This window comes from Triturus cristatus, chromosome 4_2 (assembly GCF_964204655.1).
Source record: "Triturus cristatus chromosome 4_2, aTriCri1.1, whole genome shotgun sequence".
Taxonomy (NCBI): Eukaryota; Metazoa; Chordata; class Amphibia; order Caudata; family Salamandridae; genus Triturus; species Triturus cristatus.
Window position 1 is genome coordinate 29,641,300 of NC_140586.1, and position 24,239 is coordinate 29,665,538.

Below are 24,239 nucleotides of genomic sequence, written 5' to 3' on the forward strand. Positions count from 1 at the left end.
TCTCCAAATAGTACCGTAAGGTTTGATAGCCCATTTGATGGCAAGTGCTTCCTTCTCTATGACGGCATCATTTATCTCTCTGGGAAACAGTTTACTGCTTATATACAGGATGGGATTTTCTTCTCCTTGAGGTGTCTTTTGGGATAACACCACCCCAAGGCCCCTTTCTGAGGCGTCGATTTGTAGTATGAATGGTCGTGAATAGTCAGGACTGGATAGGATGGTTTCGGAAGTCAGGGACATTTGCAGGGAATTAAAGGTTTGAAGTAGATCAAGAGAGGAATGCCGTAATACTGCTTCTGTTTTAACGTTCTTCTGTAACAAATCCATCAGAGGGGTGGTTGTTTGGGAAAAATTCAGAATGAACCTACAGTAATAACCCAGAAAACCCAAGATAGGCTCGGAGATCACGCTTTGTTTTGGGAAAGGGAATCTGGGAAATAGCCGCTACCTTGTTGCTCTGGGGTTTGATAACTCTTTCACCTAACAGGTACCCCAGGTAACGGACAGTTTGGGCAACTAGGTGATTTATAGGGGGGTTGATCTTCAGCCCATGAGCCCCCAAGGCCTGTTTCACCGCACATAGGTGGTCTAAGTGTTGGTTCCACGTGTCACTATAAATGATGATGTCATCTATAGAGGCCGCAGACTACCTTTCATGTGGCTGGAGATTCATATTCATAGACCTCTGAAAGATGGCTGGGGCTCCATGCAAACCGGAAGGTAATATGGTGAATTGGTATAGCCCGTCAGGAGTGGAAAAGGCCATCTTCTCCTTATCTTGTTCTCTAAGAGGTATTTGCCAATACCCCTCACACAAATCTAGGGTGCTGAAATATTTAGCCTTGCCCATTCATTCGATCATCTCGCCCACTCTAGGTAATGGATAGGAGTCGAATTATGATATTTTATTGACTTCCCTGAAGTCTAAACAGAAACGAACCGATCCATTGGGTTTGGGCACCAAGACAATAGGCGAACTCCATTCACTAACAGAGGGTTCTATGATGCCCATGTGCAGCATCGTTGAACCGCCTCCTTGATGGTTGCTCTGCGTGCTTCAGATATCCTATAGGGTCTCAGGCGTACTCTTTTCCCCGGAAGGGTTTTTATGGAGTGCTCCAGTAAGGACGCTTTTCCTGGAGACAGGGAAAACACCTCCCTCAAAGGTTGGAGTCTCTTTATCAGGTTCTGTTTTAAGGGTTGTGAGAGGTCTGTATCTATACATTGGTCAAACAGCGGATTTTGTCCTGAACTTACCCCCACCAACATAGGAACAGGACCCTGCCATTTTTTTAGCAGATTTATATGATATATTTGGGATGTACCCCGGTTGGCGTCTAGCTCCAACCGATAGGTGACAGGAGTCACCTTCTCAAGTACTGTGTAAGGGCCCTGCCATTGGCCTAACAGCTTATGATCGGACGATGCCATCATCAGCAGTACGGAATCGCCCACGTTGAAAGATCTCTCCTTGGCTTTATTGTCGTATTGGGCTTTTTGTGCGGCCTGTGCCTCTTCCATGTTATTTCGGATGATATCCCGGATTTGGCCTAAATGGGTTTTGAGGTTGGACACATACTCTACTAGGGGTTTGTCTCAGACCATTTGGCATTGGGCAATACATCACAAGATCCATCTGTTGGAAAAACATCTTCCGGGCACAGACGACGACTTGGCTGACATCCTCAGCAGGATGCGACAACAAGTCGACGAGTGAGAACTCTAAGTCCTCCTCCCATACTTCCACACATGGGGTTTCCATGGTTCACCACACCACTCAAACTTTCAGAAGTGTAACATGAGAAGCTTCACCTCAACCCAAACCTTCTCACTCAGAACCATAGCGACATCAGACATCCAAACCCAAAGGAGCTAAACCTTGTGATTTGTCTCCTGAATTCTAGAATTGGGATGCCTATATCTGCCAGAGAATGCATGGCCGTTCTTAAGAAAGCACATAAACCTACCACTAGAGCATGTTATGCAGCTAAATGGAAAAGATTTGTAATTTACTATAATAACCAGAAAATTGATCCATTCAATGCATCTGTACAAAACATTATTTGTTACCACTTGCATTTACAATGCTCAGACCTTGCTTACACTTCCATACGTCTACATCTTGCAGGCAGCAGTGACTGCCTATATTTAGGCCCAGATCCCTGTACTGGGGTGAATGTATGACATTATTCTGCATTCTGTCCATCAACTGTTGTTTTTGCATTTGTCACCCCGAGTGGGACGGGTATGCCCAGACGTGGGTCCCGTGCTCTCCATGCCACTGGAGTCAAGCTATCCTGGCTGAAGAGGGGTGAAACCCTGAAACCGGTCCTAGGATGCTTATTTCCAGTCCAGGGAGGACCTGGCTTGGCAGTTCGGGCTGGACTGTTCCCATGAGGCACAGGGTCAACACTGATTTGCATATGGCTGAGTTCAAACTGGAATGGCATGGTGAACTATCGAAGAACCATTCTTCAAGCTTCATATGGATAGGGTGGTTCGTTGGACCATCCCAAAATTCCTTCCAAAGGGAGTGTCCCCTTTCCACATCAACCAATAGGTTTAGCTATCTGTTTTCTTTCCTCAACCAGATTCTGTGACAGAAAGAGCTCTTCATACAGTAGATGTCAAAAGAGCAACAATGCATGATATTGACAGGCAAGTCAAGTTTATTAGCATAGTTACTTAAAACCATTGCATGAAAATAAATGAACCATAAAAGCTCTACATTATAGTAAAACGTTGCATAGCAAAAGACAATCCATCAAACTATCATAAGATTAGTTGGTAAAACCTTAAAAGATGTAGTTTACACTAGTGCAAGTAGTGCGGCATTAAAAAAAGATGGCCTTCATTGATAACCTCCCTGGTAGCAATATTGATCAGAGTGGTCAGATCCGGTTCCAAAAGGATTTAGTTAAAAGCAAGCAAACTAGTTACCTGGCATATTCTTGGCCGCCAAAACAAGGAAACTCACTAATCGCAAGTTCAGCTGCGGGTCTCCGGGGGTGAAGCAGTCCAGAAAAGCCTGTCTCCGAGTGCAGATCCCTCTCTGATTAAAAGTAGCTTTTAGCAATTGCCTTCTTTCTAACATAATCTCCTTGCATGTGCAAAGCAGATGTAGCAGATCTTCTGTGGTTGTGCCACATAGGCGGCAGGCCGTATATGTGCGGTCTCTTTGCTAAGGCGGGAGATGCTACGCTCACAGTAGCAGCCCTAAACGATATTTGCTGAAATTGTTCATTGATAGTTCTTGAGTTGCCTAGGCCAAAATATAGTTGGGGGACCAGTGCGCTTTAGGTACTCAATGTCATCTAGCTGTGGGCCCTTTTTGTTAATGTAGCTTTGTCTTCCACCAGCGATAGGGACTTTATTGCGTTCCACACTAACCTATTAAATGGAAGTGGAAGAGGTGTGGCGCCGCGGCCAGTGCGACTGACTACGGAATCTGGGGATCACGGTTCAATCCCCCGCGCCGGCGGCAGATTAGTCCAGCACCATGTGACTCTGGGCAATAGCTTGCTTAATCTTCCCAACGGCCCCCAGCGCCTAGAGACCCTTACGGGTGATTGTTTGCGCTTTACAAATGTGGATTATTATGCTTGAAATGCAACGTAGATGGCAGCTGATTCCCAGTGCTGGGACAATCCAGTATTCTGGAAGGATTCCTTAAGGTAGCTAGAAGCCGGGGATGAGTCTCTCTGTTGCAGCTCTTGCCATAGATAATGGTTGAGAGTGTCTGAGGAAGCCTTCTGGATTTTATGCCAGCAGATTATGAAGTCTCCTTGCCACTCCAAGTTCTGGCGTTATAATCTGAACTCCAGCCTTATCTGTGCTAGCGAGATGTAGTTAGGCAGGCTAAAGATAATCCTATATGCTCTTGTTATGGTGCTGTCCAGAATTTTAGTGCCCCTGCCGCTCTGGAGTTCGCTGCCATATGCTATGGTAGGTATGAGTTTGGCCTGTATTACTCGGACTAAGGGAGATAGTGTTGGCCCCTTCAGTTTAATTTAAGATTATTTAATGTGACTGCCAGTGCTATACCTTTTCTGCTGATTGTCTCCCTCTGACAGGGAAGTTGACGTCCCTTATCAGCAGTCACTCCTAGGTATTTGTATTTGGTTGCTGATTGAATGCGTGCGTTGCCCCAAAACCAAGCCGGTTGTTTCCTGTGATCATTGCATTTTGTCATAGTTCGTGTCTTCTCAAAATTGATATCTAGGCCATTTTCCTCAGTATTCTTGTATTGTTGTGAATAACTACTGCAGGTTGACCTCTATATGGCCAACCAGGACTACATTGTCCGCATAGAGGAAGCTCAGCAACAGAAAGCCTCCTAGCCTTGGGGCAAGAGAGTTGCAGGCATTGAGAACTTGTGTCAAGTTCACCAAAAAGAGGCTGAAAAGGGTCCGAGCCAAGACGCACCCTTGCTTGAGCCCCCCACTGGTTAGTATGTGTCTTGACAAAAGTGAGCTGTCACCTAGCTTAACTTGTACCCAAGTATCTGTGTGGAGGGTGATTAGCAGGTCCAACAAAGTCTAAGGGATCCCCCAGCGTGACAATTTGTTCCAAAGTCTTCCACTGTCCACGTGGTTAAAGGCTGCTTTGAAGGCAATGAAGTAAAGATGTCGCTGCAGTTTGTGTTTTTGCCTTGTCAATTAGCAGTGACATAGCCAGGATGTTTGTTATGGTGTCGGAAGTCTTTCAGAACCCTGTTTGATTGAGTGGAATGATTGAGTTCTCTGTAGCCCACATCCAGAGTTCCTACAATAGTGTTCTTGCAAAATATTTCGTCTCATTGTCTATGAGTGCTTCTAGGTGGTAGTTTTTTGGTAAACATTTGGCCCCACTTTTAAATATTGGAGATATTATAGAGTCCCTCCAGTAGGGCGGGATTGCTCTGAATAGCCTTATTTCAGTGAAGAGTGGCTCCAGTGCTTCTGCCCAAGACTCTGCATTCTGCTTGAATATTGCCAGGGGGACCCCATTGTGCCCAGGAGCCCCCTCCCTCCTGCCCTTGCTGATTTGCCGTCTAATTGGTGTAATGTTGGTTGCTGGAGGAAGATAGCATGCCTCACTTTGATCTGATGAGAAGGGTGCTGAGGGGTTCCCTGCTTCTGGTAAAGTGGCATGGAGGCGTTCTGTCAAGTGCCTTTATTTTTTTCCTAAGCCTGTCCTTTGTACGGCGCATTCCTGGTGAAAGTGGTCCCCAAGATACCTTGCCCAGACCTCTTCAGAGATGTGGGAAGTGACACCTCCATGAGAATCGTGGGTGAACCTGTTTATCGTCCATTAGAATCCAGCACTGTTGTTGTGCTTTATATCGCGAAGAGCTTTACCCAGACCTCTTCTTCTTTTGATCTGTTGCCAGCCCACTTCAGCTTCTTATATATAATTTAATATGCTTGGCCAACTCTTTACTTAAACGCTTACATATACTCCATTCTCATCTTCTTGCGGTAAAACAATCTAACAATGGAGTCGATGCTCATGCACACTGTTACCAGGAGGAGGAGTCACCTTACCTCGTGACTCAAAAGACTTCTTCGAAGAAAAATAACTTGAAAACATCTGCACCCAACACTAGATGGTTGGAGTATGCAAAGCATGGGAATCTACAGCACCACATACCAAGAACAGATGCTTAATAGGTAAGTAACATAATCCTTTTGTTTGGATATTTCAATATGCTGGTGTATGTTGTGGTGTTTTGGGATTTCCCCAATTATCTCACAGCAGTAACACAACATACATTTTCTAGGTCACATAATTTATGGTCAGAAAAGACCCTCCAAAAAATGAGCATGTGCTTCCTAATTTTCAAGATTTCGAATGGGTTTGTAAAGAGAAATCTCCAAATTATAGGCGCAAAACATATCACCAAAGTGTCTTGATATCTCTAGGCCCATCCTCGATGACATTTCTAGTTTTATCTACACTGCCGTTACTTTTATCGATACTGGCCTGCTTGGAACTTTCAAAGTATGACTTCGTTATAAAACACCTGGCGCACAAACAAAGAGAAGGACATTTGAAAAATACAGGGACTTCCTTGAGTGTAAAATGATGAATGTATTCCTGACAATAAGTTCAAAGGAGATTTTGAGGTAAAAACGAGTTAAAATCTTTCTCGCCCACGGCAATGCTTGATAGTGGGGCCTGTTGGTAGTGAGACGAAGTGTGTTAAACTTTGTGGCTATGGACTAAGTTTCTGTCTGAAATAGGACATTTCCCCAAGAGACATTGGTGTTTTCTCTAATATAGGTATTCTCATTTTGAATGTTTGACATTTTAATGCGTAGACATACAACAGCTGTTTTCTCACAATATTCACAGTACTGTGTACATTTAGACCCATGTTGTGGACCTACGAACAGTTATGCTCTGTCCCATTGCTGAAGCCTATTTTAGGTGGGCGTGGACCGCTAACTGAATATCGCCTTCAGTAGCAAAGGTCTGACTCTACCTCCTCTGGTTACTTCAACACCACCCTATTGTCTCTCACTACGCCTTCCTTGTTTCTGTCTCCTCAGGATGCCTCCATCGCTCACAGGTTCCACGTGATGAGGGAGAAATACCCAGAAAAATTCAACAGCAGGTGACCATAAACCCTTTGGGTTCTCCTTGGAACCACCTCTTTCTCTCTCTTGCGTTTTTATCTCTCCCCTTCTCTCTTTTTCCCCTTCCATTGTCTTTTTTTCTCACCCTCTTCTTTCTTCTCTCTGTATATAATTCTAATCACCCTTCTCTCTGTTGTAGAGGATTCCACCCTGCATTTGTTTTTCTTCGGGAATTGGGGATTATTAAAAAAATGTCTGACATGTCTTCGCATAACTATGTTTTCCCACCTCAAAATTAACAATCATGGCTTGAAGTCCCATTTGGTTGAGATGGTGGTGAACTCAGTTGCGAATGAGGGCTCTGTGTTTACACCCTGGCTGTCCTTCGTCCAACATCTGGGTCATTCGGCTTTACATTTCTAAATATAATTTGGAATAGGATTGCTTCATATGTCCTGCCATTAAAGCACTGGCTTCTTCAATGGTATCTTGTCTGAACAAACAAGACAATCGCACCTTAAAATAACCAGACTGTACTGGGTAAGACGTCAGACACGTCTCACTTGCCAGCGGCTCCCCTGTTCTCACTGGAAGGATAGTTTGAATGAGGCAAGTCGCACTCTTGTCTAAAGCTCTTTCTCTTTCCTTGTTACAGAATGAAGAACAAGCTGTTGTACTTTGAGTATGCTACGTCTGAGTCCATATCAGCCACCTGTAAAAAGCTGAAGGAATATATAACCATCGAGGTTAGTATGGCCTGAAAATACATGAGGCCGCTTACACTGAGGTTAGTTTTACTTTCCGTAATTTTACGTAGTCGGATTGGAACCCAGTGGCATAATAGTGCCTCATTTGTTATTTGCATATGGCTGTGTCTGAACTGGGGTGGTGAAGTGAGCTAAAGAATGATGATGAATACAACCCGGATCTGTGTCTGAAAAGTTTCAGTGCTCCGTCCATCATCTCCTTGTGTTTGCTTTGTTCGCCCTTAGGTGGGAGGGGATGCCAAGACGTGGGTACCTTGCTCACTTTGCCACTGGATTCTAGCTAGCCTGGCTGATGAGGGGTGTTACCCCGAAACCAGTCCCAGGATGCTTGTTTCCGGTCCAGGAAAGACCTGGCTTGGCAGTTGGGGCTGGACTGTTCCCATGAGGAGCAGGGTCAAGACTGATTTGCATATGGTTGGGTCTGAACTGGTGTGGCAAAGTGAGCTAAAGAACGATGATGGATTCAACCCAGATCTGCGACTGGGGTTTAGTGTCTGAAAATTTCAGTGCTCCGTCAATCATCTCCTTGTGTTTGCTTCATTATATTGGACCTGCCAGAGCCCATGCCTTACAGCTAGTGCTCAAGTCATTCCAGCGTCTCTTGCTTTGCGTAAAATGCCTATTATTATTACTTCCTGTTGACCCATGCCAAAAGTTAATAATTCTGTCTGTCTATAAAATGCTCACAGTCATGCTTCACTCTTTGTCTCTTCTTAGTGCTGTGGGAAGGTGCTGGACCTCAGCAGCCTGTCTCTCGAAGGCATAGCAGTGGTCAACATTCCCAGCATGCATGGCGGCTCCAATCTTTGGGGGGAAACCAAAAAGCCACTGAGCGGAGTAGCAGGGAATCCTACCGACAAAAACCTACCAGAAGCTATTACAGACCCGGACATCCTCAAGTGCTGTGTGCAAGGTATGGCGGGCGAAGGGCTAAAGAGGAGTCTAGGCACCCCCAGGAATTTTGCAGAATTCCACTTCAAGGCAGTTACTATACATAAGATATAAAGCAAACCTGCCCCTCCATCTAAGGCAGACTGCCCTATCCAGACCACCAATGTTCTTTCCAGTCAAAAGTTAGAGATTAATGGAATTCAAGACCAAGCCGCCTGTCACCCCAGGCACACCACCCTGGTGATACAAGGAACCAGGGCAAGCCGCCTGTCACCCCAGGCACACCACCCTGGTTATACAAGGAACCAAGGCAAAGCAGCCTGTCGCCCTAGGCACACCACCCTGGTGATAAAGGGAATCAGGGCCAAGCAGCCTGTCGCCATAGGCACACCACCCTGGTGAAACAGATTCCAGGACCAAGGAGCCTGTCGCCCCAGGCACACCACACTGGTGATATCGGGAATCAGGGCCAAGCAGCCTGTCGCCCCAGGTACACCACCCTGGGCATACAAAGAACCAGGGCAAAGCCCCCCCCCCCCGGTGATACAAGGAAGCAGGGCCAAGCAGCCTGTAACCCCAGGTATACCACCATGGTGAAACAGATTCCAGGACCAAGCAGCCTGTTGCCCCAGGAACACCACCCTGGTGATATAAGGAATCCAGGGCCAAGCAGCCTGCAACCCCAGGCACACCACCATGGTGAAACAGATTCCTTGACCAAGCAGCCTGTCGCCCTAGGCACACCACACTGGTGATACAGGGAACTAGGGCCAAGCAGCCTGTCGCCGTATGCACACCACCCTGGTGAAACAGATTCCAGGACAAAGCAGCCTGTCGCCCCAGGCACACCACACTTGTGATACCGGGAATCAGGGCCAAGCAGCCTGTTGCACCAGGCACACCACCCTGGTGATACAGGGAATCCAGGGCCTAACAGGCGTCACCCCCCAGGAACACCACCCTGGTGATATAAGGAATCCAGCGCCAAGCAGCCTGTAACCCCAAGCACACCACCATGGTGAAACAGATTCCAGGACCAAGCAGCCTGTCGCCCCAGGCACACCACACTGGTGATACCGGGAATCAGGACCAAGCAGCCTGTTGCCCCAGGCAAACCACCCTAGTGATACAGGGAATCCAGGGCCTAACAGGCGTCACCCCCCAGGAACACCACCCTGGTGATATAAGGAATCCAGGGCCAAGCAGCCTGTAACCCCAGGCACACCACCATGATGAAACATATTCCAGGACCAAGCAGCCGGTCGCCCTAGGCACACCACCCTGGTGATACAAGGAATCAGGGCCAAGCAGCCTGTTACTCTAGACACCCCACCCTGGTGATACAGGGAATCAGAGCCAAGCAGCCTGTTACCCCAGGCACACCACCCTGGTGATAAAGGGAATCCGGGTCTAGCAACCTGTTGCCGTAGGCACACCACCCTGGTGATACAGGGATCCCAGGTCCAAGCAGCCTGTCACCCCAGGCACACCACCCTGGTGATACAAGGAAACAGGGCCAAGCAGCCTGTCACCCCAGGCACACCACCCTGGTGATACAGGGAATCAGGGCCAAGCAGCCTGTCACCCCAGGCACACCACCCTGGTGGTACAGGGAACCCAGGGCCCAACAACCTGTCATTCCAGGTACACCACCCTGGTGATACAGGGAATTCAGTCTCCACCAGCCTGCCAACCCTGGTGATAGAAGGAATCCAGGGCCTAACAGCCTGTCATCATAGGGCACTATCTTGGTGATACAGGGAATCCAGAACCCAGACAACCGCTATATTTGATGCATTAACATAGACATAGAGGTATTCCAGGACAAAACGTCTGTCACCGGGTATAAACCATATAGGGAATCCAGGGCCCTGTCAGCCCCCTCCCCCCATACTTAGGAATGATATATAAAGAGACCCCTGAGCCCAGTAGCTCTTACTCCAATCAGGAGCCTGAAAGAAAGCAGAATCAAGATCGCGTTAGCCTGACCTTTCGTGGGTTGTGGTTATGAAATTACATGGTGCACTTTCTTTCCCAGGCATGAACCACAGATAGGTAGAACCCAGGCCTAGCCACTGTCATGTTGTGCTGTCAAAACATTGTTTGCAGGCTCAGGTTTCCATAACAAGAAGACTACAAAACTAAACGGGAAGACATCCTCCTTGGTGCACATGCACAGCCATCTTGGAATTAGTCCTTGTTTAAGACAAAGGGAGCCTTTTAGGAAGAAAAAAAACATTTGTTCACAAGACTGGGAAGGGATTCAGATGCAATTAAATTGCGGGTGTTCCAATTAATTTTGTTATTAAACAAGCAATCGTACTACCCCCTCTGGGCATGCTGAAGTGTTGGACAAAGGGCTTATTCTCTTCCTGTCTACGCAGATGGTCCAGGGCATTTCGCACAAAGCTTGATTTGTCTTGGGCAGGAAAACTCAGGGTTCTACACACACAAAAAATGGCTGAACAGACATTTTCGGTCGAAAGAAAAATGGTTTATTTCACTGTGCAAACAAATACTGTCTGGTCCACATATATAGAGTTGCATTTTTCATAACAATGATGTGCAGATTGGTCATAAAAGTTTCCATTGCCAGAGCACTTTGATATAAATGAAGAGCCACATAAAATTTTAGATCCATCAGCCAAAAAACAAGGATATGGTCTTCCTACTTGCTCGTTGCCCAAAAAGTATAATAAAGCCATTTAATTCCACTTGATTTTCTGAGGACGTTCTTATTGAACAAAAATATAAACTTGTTAGCATTCCAAAATGGCTGCTTCATCTTCCCACAGTGCGTGGTGTAGAGACTTCACAAGCATTATAAAATGGCTGCCTCGTTTCCACAGGATGAAGAGTTCTCTGGTACAGTTATGTAATTGTATGTTATGTTAACTGAGAACTTCTAGAGCGCACGTACACCAGCAGGTCTCTTGGCGCTATGATTTGAGTAGGAGAAGTCGAACCAAAAGCAGTCTAATTATGTGCTAGAGTGAAGAGCCAGGTCTTGAGCAGTTTTCTGAACCGCATATAGTCTTCTTCAAGTCTCAAAGTGGTAGACAGAGTGTTCCACAATTTCGGGGCCAGTATAGAGAACCGGGACCCTCCAGTTCGTTTGCGTCTGAATCTTGGTACTACCAGACGATTCATATGCATGGATCTTAAGGTGTGCTGAGGGGAGTATTTGATGATTCTTGAAGAAATGAATCTGGGACCCATACCATGAATGGCTTTAAATAGGATGCATCCTGTTTTAAACAGGGACTGCTGCTCAACCGGCAGCCAGTGAAGTTCTTTCAACGGCGGGTTAATATGACATAGTCTGTCTTTTTGATAAATGATTCTGGCTGCTTGATTCTGGATCATCTGCAGACGATGCTTCTCGTTTTGCGGGAGGCCAAGATACATTGCTTTTCCGTAATAAATTTTAGAAAGAATCAAAGCAATAAGGATTTGGATATGGGCCTCTCTACTGAAGAATCTTCTGATCTTGCGCAGTTTTCTAAGTTGGACAAAGCAAGCAGAGGTAACAGAACCAATCTGAGAGCTCATAGAGAGGTCTAAATCAATTTGTATGGCCAAACTCTTAATCACCGGCTTAGGGCGAGTTGCTGCGCCCAACTCCAGAGGCCAGTGTGTGGGGGTCCAATGCAGAAGTTTGTTTTTAGGTATGATGATTCCAGTTTTTTCGTAATTCAGTTTTAACTGGTTTCTGTTCATCCAGTTTTTGATGAACAGCGTAGAATTCCTAACAAATTCCTCTGATTTTGTTGACTCTTCTATGGTGAAAATTAGCTGCATATCATCAGCATAATTGTATATCTTGATCCCCATCTGATGGAGACTGGATATGAGTGGACGTATGTACACATTGATAAGAATTGAGGAGAGAGAAGAAACTTGCGGGACTCCACAACTCATATTTACAGTGTTGGACTTGTACGGTGAGAGCCACACTGATTGCTTACAGCCCTCCAAGAAGGATCTGAACCAACTCAAGGCAGAGCCTCCAAGACCAGCTGCAGCAATATGATCCAACAGTATTTTATGGTTGACAGTATCAAAAGCCACAGACAGGTCTAAGAGAATCAGGTCCTGAGTGCAGTCCATATCCACCTGACCTTTAAGGTCGTCTATAACAGATAGTAGGACAGATTCGGTGGAGTGCAATGGGCGGAAACCTGCCTGGCGAGTGTCCAAAAAGTTAGTGGCCTCTAAGAAAGAGCTAAGACAGCTGGCTACATGCGTCTCCAATAATTTAGCAGGGAAAGGAAGGCGAGATATAGGTCTGTAATTGTCCAATTTATGAGGGTCAATGCCTTGCTTTTTTTTGCAACGGGATGACCACTGCTTCCTTGAAAACTGAGGGCACAGTGCCTTGGGGGGAGAGAGATTCTTCAAGAAATCAAGGATAATATCTGGAAAAGCCAGGTAGATGGATTTTAATATGTGAAGTGGACATACCTCCTTGGGGGACCCAGACTTTACTTTGTTTACAAGATCAGAAAAAGGTTTCCTAGTTAGGCAGGGAAAGGTAGTCAAAGAGGTAGAGTTAAAGTAGTCCAGAGAGTCATCTGAACTACTATGACTGGAGTCAATTGAGTCTTGGATTTTTTCAATTTTTTCCCACAAAAAATAAGTTTAAATCATTACACAGTTCCTGTGTGGCAGTGATGGGCGGGGTCACACGACCAGGATTAGATAACTCTTTCACAATCCTAAAGTTATCTTTTGACCTATTTGAATTAAATAGCTTGTCAGTAAAAAATACTCTTAGCCTCCAGGATGGCTTTTTTATAAGTTGTTAAGTTCGCAATGTATTGCTCCTTATCCTGCACTAAATAGGTTTTACACCATTTCCTTTCAGCTTGATGTACATTGGGTTTCTTACTTTTTAAATCAGTAGTGAACCATTTTGATGCTTCATGTTGCCTTATACGGGATAGGCAAAAGACACACAATTGATGGACGGAATGCAGAAAAAATCAAAACATTCACCCCCAGTCAAGAGATCTGGGTTAAATCCATCATTCTTTTGCTCACCATGCCACCCCAGTTTAGACCTGGCCATATGCAAATCAGTCTTGACCCTGTGCCTCATGGGTACAGTCCAGCCTGAACTGCCAAGCCAGATCCTTCCTGGTCCGGAAACAAGCATCCTAGGACCGGTTACGGGGTTTCACCGCTCTTCAGCCAGGATAGCTTGATTCCAATGGCACAGTGAGCCCAGGACCCATGTCTGGGCATACCTGGCGCACTTAGGGCGAGAAAGCAAAAGACACACAATTGATGGACGGAATGCAGAAAAAATCAAAACATTCACCCCCATTCAAGAGATCTGGGTTAAATCCATCATTCGTTTGCTCACCATGCCACCCCAGTTTAGACCTGGCCATATGCAAATCAGTCTTGACTCTGTGCCTCATGGGAACAGTCCAGCCTGAACTGCCAAGCCAGGTCCTCCCTGGAACGGAAACAAGCATCCTAGGACCGGTTTCTGAGTTTCACCCCTCTTCGGCCAGTATAGTTGTTCTGTATTCTGTCCATCAACTGTTGTTTTTGCATTTGTCACCCCGAGTAGGACGGGTATGCCCGGACGTGGGTCCTGTGCTCTCCATGCCTCTGGAATCAAGCTATCCTGGCTGAAGAGGGGTGAAACCCCGAAACCGGACCTAGGAACCTTGTTTCCAGTCCAGGGAGGACCTGGCTTGGCAGTTCGGGCTGGACTGTTCCCATGAGGCACAGGGTCAAGACTGATTTGCATATGGCTAGGTTCAAACTGGAATGGCATGGTGAGCAAAAAAACAATGGATTTAGGCCCAGATCTCGGCACTGGGGTGAATGTATGACATTGTTCTGCATTCTATCCATCAACTGTTTTTGCATTTGTCACCCCGATTTGGACAAGTATGTCCAGACGTGGGTCCTGTGCTCTCCATGCCTCTAGAATCAAGCTATCATGGCTGAAGAGGGGTGAAACCCCGAAACCAGTCCTAGGAACCTTGTTTCCAGTCCAGGGAGGACCTGGCTTGGCAGTTGGGGCTGGACTGTTCCCATGAGGCACAGGGTCAAGACTGATTTGCATATGGCTGGGTTCAAACTGGAATGGCATGGTGAGCACAAAAACGACAGATTTAGGCCCAGATCTCTGTACTGGGGTGAATGTATGACATTGTTCTGCATTCTGTCCATCAACTGTTGTTTTTGCATTTGTCACCCCGAGTGGGACGGGTATGCCTAGACGTGGGTCCCGTGTTCTCCCTGCCACTGGAATTAAGCTATCCTGGCTGAAGAGGAGTGATGTGAGAAGTTGGCCTGATGTATGATGTCACTAGTTATAGTGTACACCTTATATCAGTCCAAATACCCTTATGGTGATTGGTTGTAAAGTCAACCTTATAGACCAGCTATCCTAGTGGTAGCATGGACAAGAGCAGTCTTAGGCTAAACTCTGAATGGCATGTGAAGCCAGCTGTGATACCATATATAATCCCTTGAATACCAAATGAAAGGACACCACAACAGATATATATATAAAATAAAGTGTATTTATTCTAAGCAAACCCTCAGCACTCTTTATGAGTTTAGAGGTAAGTACAACACAGTCTTATTAATGCATACAGTAAGTCACACAGGTAAGTAATACAGTTAGGCCCTAGGGGCCACACAAACCATATACTAAATAAGTGGTATAAGAACCACTGTCACGGAAATAGAATAGGCCTAGGCCTAGGGAATCGCTGGGGCTACACTACACTAGCGTTAGTTAGGAAGTGGGAGGCCCACGGGATTCGTGTGCAGAGTGGGAACACTCACTCGTAATGCGTAAAAGTCAATAGCAATGTTACAGTTTAGAAATAGATAGAGTTAGGACACTTCCGGAGTAGCTAGGAAGTTGAGACTTGAAAACTAGACACTAGGATAGTCACTATCCTGATGAGCACCGGAGTACCCAAGTTACCTAGCCCACAGGCTGCGGGTGCATAGGGGTGAAGATGCGTCGTTTTCGTCGTCGACTCCTATGGGTGCCTGAAGAAAGATGCTGACAGGCAGTCAGGATAGAGTGTCCGGTGGATCCCAAGCCTGGGATCAAGAAGAGAAGAAACCTGCAAGCAGAGGGGACAGAGTCAAGGTCACTAGCCAGTGACCACGTGGAACCAGGAAGGAACCAGGCGATGTCGTGAAGAGTTGCAGGTGAAGGTGAAGCTTGTCGCTGCAGCCAGGAGGACCAGGAAGCGTCGAGGACGACCAGGACCAGGAGGCGAGCTGTCCCACGAAGGCTCTTGCTGTCGGCGGCGTCGAAGTTGGACTAGGACTCACCAAGCCTTGGCAAGCGGAACCCACGAAGAACAAGGGACTTGCTTCTGGTGCAGACCAGGAAGGTCTGGGGTGCTTCTTCTTTGCAGAGAAGCGGGGGCCAGTCTGGAGGAGCCAAACCAGCGCAGAAGATTTCAGGGAGCGTCGTCACAAAGGCCACTAGCCAGCGGGCAAGCAACCGGACAGACGCGGCAAGCAGGAAAATGCTGAAGGGCCCCACGCAGGACTCGTGGAGTGTGGGGGGCTGGTCTTCGGTGCAGATGGTGCTTGGGGTTGGGGCTTCTCAATCCCCGGTGCACAACTTCGAGGGTACCTCAGAAGCTGCGCTGTAAGTTACTAGCCACTTTTCCCAGGTAGCCGGTCCCACGTCGCTCGTCGCCTCCACGGATCTCAGCTCTGCTGCAGATGTGGATGAGGGTCGGAGAAGTCTGGAAATCAAGGCTCTGGTCGGGCTCTGCAGTCGGTTCCTCGTCGAACGTTTCACAAAGCAAAGGGTAGTCACTTGATGGTGCCTGTTTGCACAGGGTAGCCACTCCTTGGCTACAAGGGAGATTCTTCAGTCTTCTTCTTTCGTCGAATGTCGAAGGTCCAGAGTTTCTGTTCAGTTTTGCAGGTTCAGGATAATCTAAAGTCTTGAGGCCCAACTCCCACTCTTATACTAATCTGGGGGGCTGGGATACCTGCTAGGTCACGCCTTATGGGTGGGACCTGGGAGGGGGTGGTTACACCCACTTCCCTTTGTCCAGTTTCGCGCCAGAGCTGGGGCTGGAGTGCCCCAGCGCCGGTTTGAACTGGACTATGCAAGGAACACCTTGTGTGCCCCAGGCATGTCTCATTCCTTTCAGCCCACCCTGCCCCAATACACTAAAGGCTGTCTGGGGAGGTGCTAGCACCTCCCCAAGCAGGAAACCTATTGTCCAGGCCTCCCTGGCTGGGATCACTCCCAGCAGCAGGAGGTCAGACTTGTGTCGTGGCAGCAGCATCCATTTTGTGATGCTGAGGCTTTGGTCAGAGGCTAACAGTTGAAGTATGATTTTAACATGTCTTTCCCTCTAGAAGGGGGGAATAATATTCTCATGTCCAGAAATGGCATGGGGGTATTATTCCCGAGTGTTAGACACCTTACACGACATGCTTTGATAAAGCCAAACCATAGTTACCATAACCGTCTAAGATTATAAGGCACTTTAAGAGTATATGGTAGGCTATATCATAGAACAGCTATAAGGACATGGTTCCGAAAGCTGCAGACAGGCTCAGCTCATGCTAGAGCACCATCTCACATGTTACCAAGCACTCTGCCTCCAGGATTGTCAAGGCCTGCCATAGGAGTGGCTGATAGGTACACGTGTCTGTATGTAAGGGTAGATATAGGCATACTATATCTAAGCAAGGGGTGATTACACGAGCTTGCCCCAGCTGAGTGATCAGCCAGTTGTGTCTGGTTGGAAGGCCAGACCAGGGGTGGCATAATACATGCTGCAGCCCCTGGTAGGCCTAGGGTACACCTATGCCCTGGGTACCTAGGGTACACTGTACAGGGCCCAATAAGGTGATCCTATCCAAATGGGTTATGCACCTAAAGTACATAGAGTAATTTTAGAGAGAGAACAGCAGGGCTGTGGGTCTGATTAGCAGGCCCACAGCCACATCTAAGTCGAAAACCAGTAAAGCAAAAGCAAAAAGTGGGGGTGAACATAGAAAGCAGACCCTACTCTCCTACAAGTGAAACCCCGAAACCGGTCCTAGGATGCTTGTTTCCAGTCCAGGGAAGACCTGGCTTGGCAGTTCAGGCTGGACTGTTCCCATGAGGCACAGGGTCAAGACTGATTTGCATATGGCTGGGTTCAAACTGGAATGGCATGGTGAGCAAAAAAACGATGGATTTAGGCCCAGATCTATGTACTGGGGTGAATGTATGACATTGTTCTGCATTCTGTCCATCAACTGTTGTTTTTGCATTTGTCACCCCGAGTGGGACGGGTATGCCCAGACGTGGGTCCCGTGCTCTCTATGCCACTGGAATCAAGCTATTCTGGCTGAAGAGGGGTGAAACCCTGAAACCGGTCCTAGGCTGCTTGTTTCCAGTCCAGGGAGGACCTGGCTTGGCAGTTCGGGCTGGACTGTTCCCATGAGGCACAGGGTCAAGACTGATTTGCATATGGCTGGGTTCAAACTGGTATGGCATGGTGAGCAAAAACATGGCTGATTTAGGCCCAGATCTCTGTACTGGGGTGAATGTATAACATTGTTCTGCATTCTGTCCATCAACTGTTGTGTTTGCATTAGTCTGTATAGGAGCATGGATGTGAGAAGTTGGCCTGGTATATGCTGACCACTAATTAAAGTGGGCACCTTGTACCAGTCCAAAAAACCCTTGTTGATGACTAGGTTAAAGACAACCTTTATTGAAAGCTATCCTAGTGGTAGCTATGGAGAGCAGCCTTCAGGTTAAGTCTCGAAGGAATATAAAGCAGCTTGTTTTACAAGATCAGAACCTCCTGAATGACCAAATGGAAGGAGAACCACACAAGAGATATATAAAATATATGTATTTATTACTAATCACTCTCTACTAACCTCTTTATGAGATTAGAGCACAAAGCACACAATATTAAATCACTAGAACAACAGTAAGTAGCACAATACACAGGAAAACCAAACCATATACTAAGAAAGTGGTATAACAACCACGACTTAACTAGACACAGTGCCTAAAGCATGTAGAATCGCTGGGACCCCAAGGAACCACCCAAAGTAGTGACACAGTGGACCCACGGAGGACGGGTGCAGTGTGTGAACACAGGCACGAGCTCCGTAGAATCGTATGGGAAAGTCGCGGTTGGAATTTTAAAGATTAAGGACACTTCGGAGAGGACTTTAAGCGAACCCTTTCACACATAAAAGGTTCTAAGGCCAGCACCCTTGAGAGTACTGAGATACCTGTGTTACCTATGCCAGAGGAGCCGGGTGCATAGGGGTCAAGTGATGATGGAAACCTTCGTCGTTTTCAATGGCGTGTTGCAGAAAAGTGCTGCTGCCGGGAACATGGAAAGTGTCTGGTGGGATCCAAGCCTGGATCCAAGGTGAAAAGAACCTGAAAGCAGAGGGGACAGAGTCTGGGTCACTTCAGGGTGACCAGGGGCACGATAGACGAATGCCCACCAATGTCGGGCGCTTCAGGTGAGATGAGGCGATGCTGGACTCTGCAGCCACGGGGACCAGGGGATGTCGTCGATGACCAAAGTCCGGAGGTGAGCTGTCCTACGAAGGATGTCGAGTGCTGGGGGGGTCAGTGTCCGGATGTAACACAAACAAGCTTTGGCAACTGCAACCCACGCGGGCAGAGTAAATAAGCTTCGGTGAGGATCACCAAGGTCCTGGGGACTCTCCAAGCAATGGAGAGTCGGGGCACGTCTGCAGCAACCAGGAAAGCCCACTGAAAGACAAAGTTACCTTCACAGGGACCCACAGGCCAACGGACCAGGGATCGCGAAGGGACCTCGAGCTGAATCACAAAATACCAGCCCACAGAACACTCATGGAGTGTAGGCCGGAAATCTTCAGTGGAAATACTGCTCGAGGTCAGAACTACAAGTAGCCCAAAGCACAGCCTCAGAGATCGCCGAAAAGCATATGCTGCTGCAAAAGTACACGGTGCACAGGGGTTCGGGTTGCACGGTCCCCATGAGGGATACGGGTCTCAGGATTGCTAAGAGAACCAATCGACCTTGGGGACGCTCGGGAACCCACCTCCTGTGTTGCAGAAATCTTCGGAGTCCTCAGGAGCTTGGGAGATGCAAACTGGTCAGATGCATTAAAGGTGCCTGCCTTGCAGGGGAGTAACTCCTTTACTCAAAGGGAGATTCTTCAGTCATCCAGCGTAGTGTAGATCGTCGAAGTACCTGGTTTCTGTAGTAGAGTTTAGTCCAGGTAAAATCTAAATTCCTGTAGTCAGTGGTTCCTACTTTATACCCAAGGAAGGGGTGGGACAAACTCTGGGGACCCACCTATGGGAGGGTCAGGACAGAGGGGTGGCTACATCCATGTCCTTTGTCCAGTTTAGTGCCAGAGTAGGAGCAAATGGCTCTTGCAACCGGTTTGAACTGGGCTATGCACAGGGACACCAAATGTGCCCCCAGTGCAGACTTGAAAGCACTCTGAGTGCACCCACCCAGCCCAAATACACTAAAGCCTGTCTGGGAGGTGGTCACACCTCCCTGTGACAGGAAACCTATTGTCAGGCCTTCCCCTGCTCGAGCTTGACTCGGCAGCAGGAGGGCAGACTCGTGTCTGTGGATGGCAGCATCCATTTTGTGATGCCCAGGTCAAGAAAGCTGGTACCGGGTGCACCGGTGTGTCACATAAGTCCCTCTAGAAGTGTGGAATCATACCTCCCACACCAGTTACTGGTGTGGACGTATGATTCCAAGGTGTTTAACACCAAACACAACATGTGTCTAACAGCCATTTTAAAGTTAGCATTTACCGCGAGGTTATAATGCACTTAAATATATATGGTTGGCTGCATCACAAACAACCCCGGAATATAGGTTCCGAAGGCTGCAGAGGAGATCTGCTCATGCAGGTGCACCCTCTCACATAAAACCCAGCACCCTGCTTTCAGGATTGATAAGGCCTGCGATAGGGGTGACTGATAGGTTTGTATGTGCAGTGATTTAGAATAGATATAGTGAACTTATATCTAAGTAAGGGGTGCATGCACCACCTTACACAGGCTGCAGTAGCAGACCTGTGGTGTCAGTTTGAATGGTCTCTCAGGGTTGACATAATACATGCTGCAGCCCCTGGGAGGCCTCTGGGGTACCTATGCCCTGGGTACATAGTATACCATATAATAGGGACTGATATGGGTACCCCAGAATCCAATCTGGAGTGTACCCAAAGTACATGCAATCAATTTAGAGGAGAAAGCAGCTAGACTGGGGTCCTGAATAGCAGGATCCCACTCAGACTAAGTCGAAAACAGTGATACATCAGCAAAACGTGGGGGTAACTATAAGAAGCAGATCCTACTCTCCTACAATGGATATCTATAGTACTGATTTGCCAATTAGCAATCCTCCTCTCAGAGCTATCTATGTTTTCCTGAATAATAAGCTGCTCATGGGTGAGCGTATCCAAAAGAGATTTCATGTCGATACGGCTCCAATTTCTGAAAGTACTCTTTGAATGAGGCGAGAGCTTAGGCATCGATATGTCACTCAAAACAAAACTGATAGTATAATGGTCTGACCATACACATGTGTAGATGGCCAAATTCTGGAGTGTAACATCAATAGTCCACACTTGATCGAGTGTATGGCCTTTGATGTACGTGGGGGAGTGGATATGTTGAATGAGATTGAAGCCATCAAGGGACTCTGTTAGTTCCCCGGCTGACTTTCCCCCTTCCACCTCATTTGCCCAGTAGTTCAGGTCACCTAATATCAGGACTTTATCATAATCTACAGTCAGTGATGCAATGTTATTAGCAAAGACTTTAGGAAAGTCTGGCATCGCTGTAGGTGGTCTGTACAAAAGTACACATACCAATGTACTATTTGGAGAGTCCAGTACAGTGTCTTCTATTTATTTCGCACTGGACTCAGTGTGAGGTTCAGAAAAGAAAGAAAAAAGGAAAATGGCCAATAGCGGATTAACTTTGCCCTTTTATAAAAGCCTGAACTGTGAAATACATGTCTAAAGCATGACTGTAACTTAGGGATGTGTATACTACTCCCAACTGTAATTTAGCCAAGAGAGACAGCAAGTCCGTGATGAAAATAAAACTGGGGAATGTGCCCCAATTCCTACTCAATTACCAACATTGGATTTCCCAGGCTCAAAACAGGAGCAACCTGCCAGTTTTTCACTCAATTTTTGAATGCTGAAGATTACCCATCAGCATTATAAAGACTACTGTGGAAAGCAAGCATGCCGACAAGAACGCTGCTTGCTTATTATTCTAGGAAAGGGCTCTTAAATAGAAGTGTCAAGAATTCCTGTCATGCGAGGGGAGGAAAACGGTAACCAGTGAAAACGGACTACATCTCCCAGGATGCTTAGCGGTTGAGAGGTTATGTAAACAGGAGAGCTGTTACATAACACAAGGAAAACACGCCCTTATGTAAACAGGAGAGCTGTTACATAACTCAAGGAAAACACGCCCTTATGTAAACAGGAGAGCTGTTACATAACTCAAGGAAAACACGCCCTATAAAGGGAGGAACCGGGAGGTACAAGGCTGTCGGATATTGTGTTTACACCGACGTACCTGCTTCGTGAAGAGCAGTGTTCCGGAGTGGTGCTCCAGTAAGGCAAGAACGGAGGTAGGTCGAGTCGTTACTCCCTGGGCCGTGTCTTGCCCCATCGTCACCTGTGAAGGACCCGGAAGCTCTACCGGTCAACCATTGAGCTTCGCTTTTTTGACTCGGCTGAGTCAAAGCGCAGTGGCGCTTTTGCTGGTTCGAGTCGTAACTCCCAGCCCGACCAGAGATACAGGGACTGCCAGCTGTAACACACACCAGGAGGTGTTTGCCGCGTTACAGACTCGGAAGTCCACAGGATCGATCGAGCGGCTGCTCTCGGTTCAGTCTTCTTGCTGTAGATTGGGGTATCGGTGACGCATCACCAGGAGGTGACTCCGCGTCCCGGTGCAGTCTGAGGAAGAGGTTGAGCGGCTGCTCCCTTCAGGTAGAGACCCCGGCTGGGTGTTTCCCTGACTCCTCGATTCTCCCCAACACTCTTCGTGCCCCTCACAGCCTACCGATTGGCATTGTCGGCCATTTCATTTCTGCCCTCTGTTGGCATACGCCGGGATCGGCGTGTATGCAGAGGACGGTTAGGACCATCCGTGCTGTGGGCTGGTAATGTACTTAGCCTGGAGGATTCCAGTGACTATAACTTTTGTTTATTCTTTGTAGTATTTTTGCCTTCATTAAAATAACTAACCCTTCACAAGTGGTTGCGTCCTCATTATCGTGTCTGTTAAACGATCCTGAGACGTTCAGGGCGTTACAAGAAGTCTTGTTGGACAACTCCGAGATGGAGGTTTATAGGACTGTTCTAACAAAAATGGACCTGACTTTCGACAAAATCAAGGCTAGTTAAAGGAACATAATGCTGAAATTCAAATGCAGCTGATAAAATGTATCCACAATTTAATAAGAATACACACTTACACACCACAAACGTACTGTATAATAGCATTGTAACGATCATGCAAGGGAAAGTTACATTTAAAGACACTCCAACAAGATGGAACCACTTCTGCACTCCTTTCCAGGACTAGCCTCTAGGAGTCCCTGAGTATATCCATACACGTGAGGCAAGCAGTTATTTTGGGATCAGCCAAATCCCAAAGTCACCCACTCTACATTGTAGCTGCATGCAAAGTGTGCATGCATGTTCAAAACCAAGTGAAGAAACCAACCTCAATGCAGTACTCCACTCTGTGGTTTTAAGTTAACAAACTGGTGAATTTTGTGTGTTGCTGCCCGGATGCGCTTGAGTTGTTACAGATCAACTAACATTCTTGAATCAGTGATTTGTAAAAGAAAAGCCCAGAACCCGAGCATTGCGTCCTTGGTGACATCGAGTAGCCTAGGTACCTCATACATGGAAATCTCCCACAATACACAGATCAGTGGTTAGAAGCTAGGTCACATATGTCCACCAACAATACCACAATTCAATGCTCTGGTTGAGGAAAAGTTTGGAAGATCTCACACCCAGCCTTTTTACCTGGTTCCTCTACATGCTACACACTGAACGCAAGAGCTTAGTGAGGGGTTGCCATCAGATCACTCGCAACCTATGACACACCAGAGATCAGCGGAAGGTTTTTAGGCTCCTCCAGCCGCCTCCTTTCATTCTGTGGCGCGCCAACTGCTGGCACTAGCCACAGCCTGCGCACGCAGAATGTCCAGCAAATGATCACCTGACCTACTCCTTGCGAAAGCTCCACCAGCGGAGAAAACCATTGTCAGCGGGAGACCGCTGCAACCAAAGTTCCCAAGAGGCCAAGTGTGAGGCAAAAGATATGTTATAGAAAAGTGTTATAATACTTCGGGAAGGGTGGAGGCAAGCCCCATGTCAATCACACTTTTTTTTTTCACTATACTTACAGACATCCCTGCCCAGTCTAACATCTCTCCCCTCTCTTTACAGATCTCAGCGATAAACGCTTGGAGGTGGTGGGTCTGGAAGGAGTCATCGAAATGGGCCAGATTTACACCGGGCTGAAGAGCGCAGGCAAACGGCTGGCCAAGTGCTCGGAGATTACTATTCGGTGAGTGTGTGGGCTCCCTCAGGAGTAGAAGGAGGCAAGCCACTTTCCCAGGCACTCCTAAACTGTGTCTCCCACCTTGAGGCTCGGTGGGACTGAAATTTCTCTGACAGATGCAGTGGTAGAGTTGGTCTAGAAGCAGTCACAGACTGGCGCCCTAGGTGAACCATGCAGTCAGCACAACCCCTTTCCCCCCATTTTTTCTAATTACCATTTTGTATGTATTTTCACTAAAAGTTGACACCCCGCCTAACTTGGTATCCACTGACAGCCCAGAGCATGAGTGGATAGGCTGCCCTCGATTCAACCTCTCTCCAAACCAGTGCTTAAAATTGACAGGTACTGTCAGTTGCTGAGTACCTGCACTTGTTTAATTTGAAAAGCACTGGTGCAACACTTTTGATGGGAGGG

General features: G+C 47.2%; 1 protein-coding gene across 1 annotated transcript in view; it reads left to right on the forward strand.

The window, feature by feature from the left end:
• The window catches only part of DGKA (diacylglycerol kinase alpha), a 92,024-nt gene that overhangs the window by 31,906 nt on the left and 35,879 nt on the right, over positions 1 to 24,239 (forward strand). The window contains exons 10-13 of the mRNA XM_085600273.1: positions 6,537 to 6,601; positions 7,219 to 7,309; positions 8,048 to 8,243; positions 23,711 to 23,831. Coding sequence (XP_085456399.1) covers positions 6,537 to 6,601; positions 7,219 to 7,309; positions 8,048 to 8,243; positions 23,711 to 23,831 — 473 coding nt within the window. The remainder of the gene's footprint in view (positions 1 to 6,536; positions 6,602 to 7,218; positions 7,310 to 8,047; positions 8,244 to 23,710; positions 23,832 to 24,239) is intronic.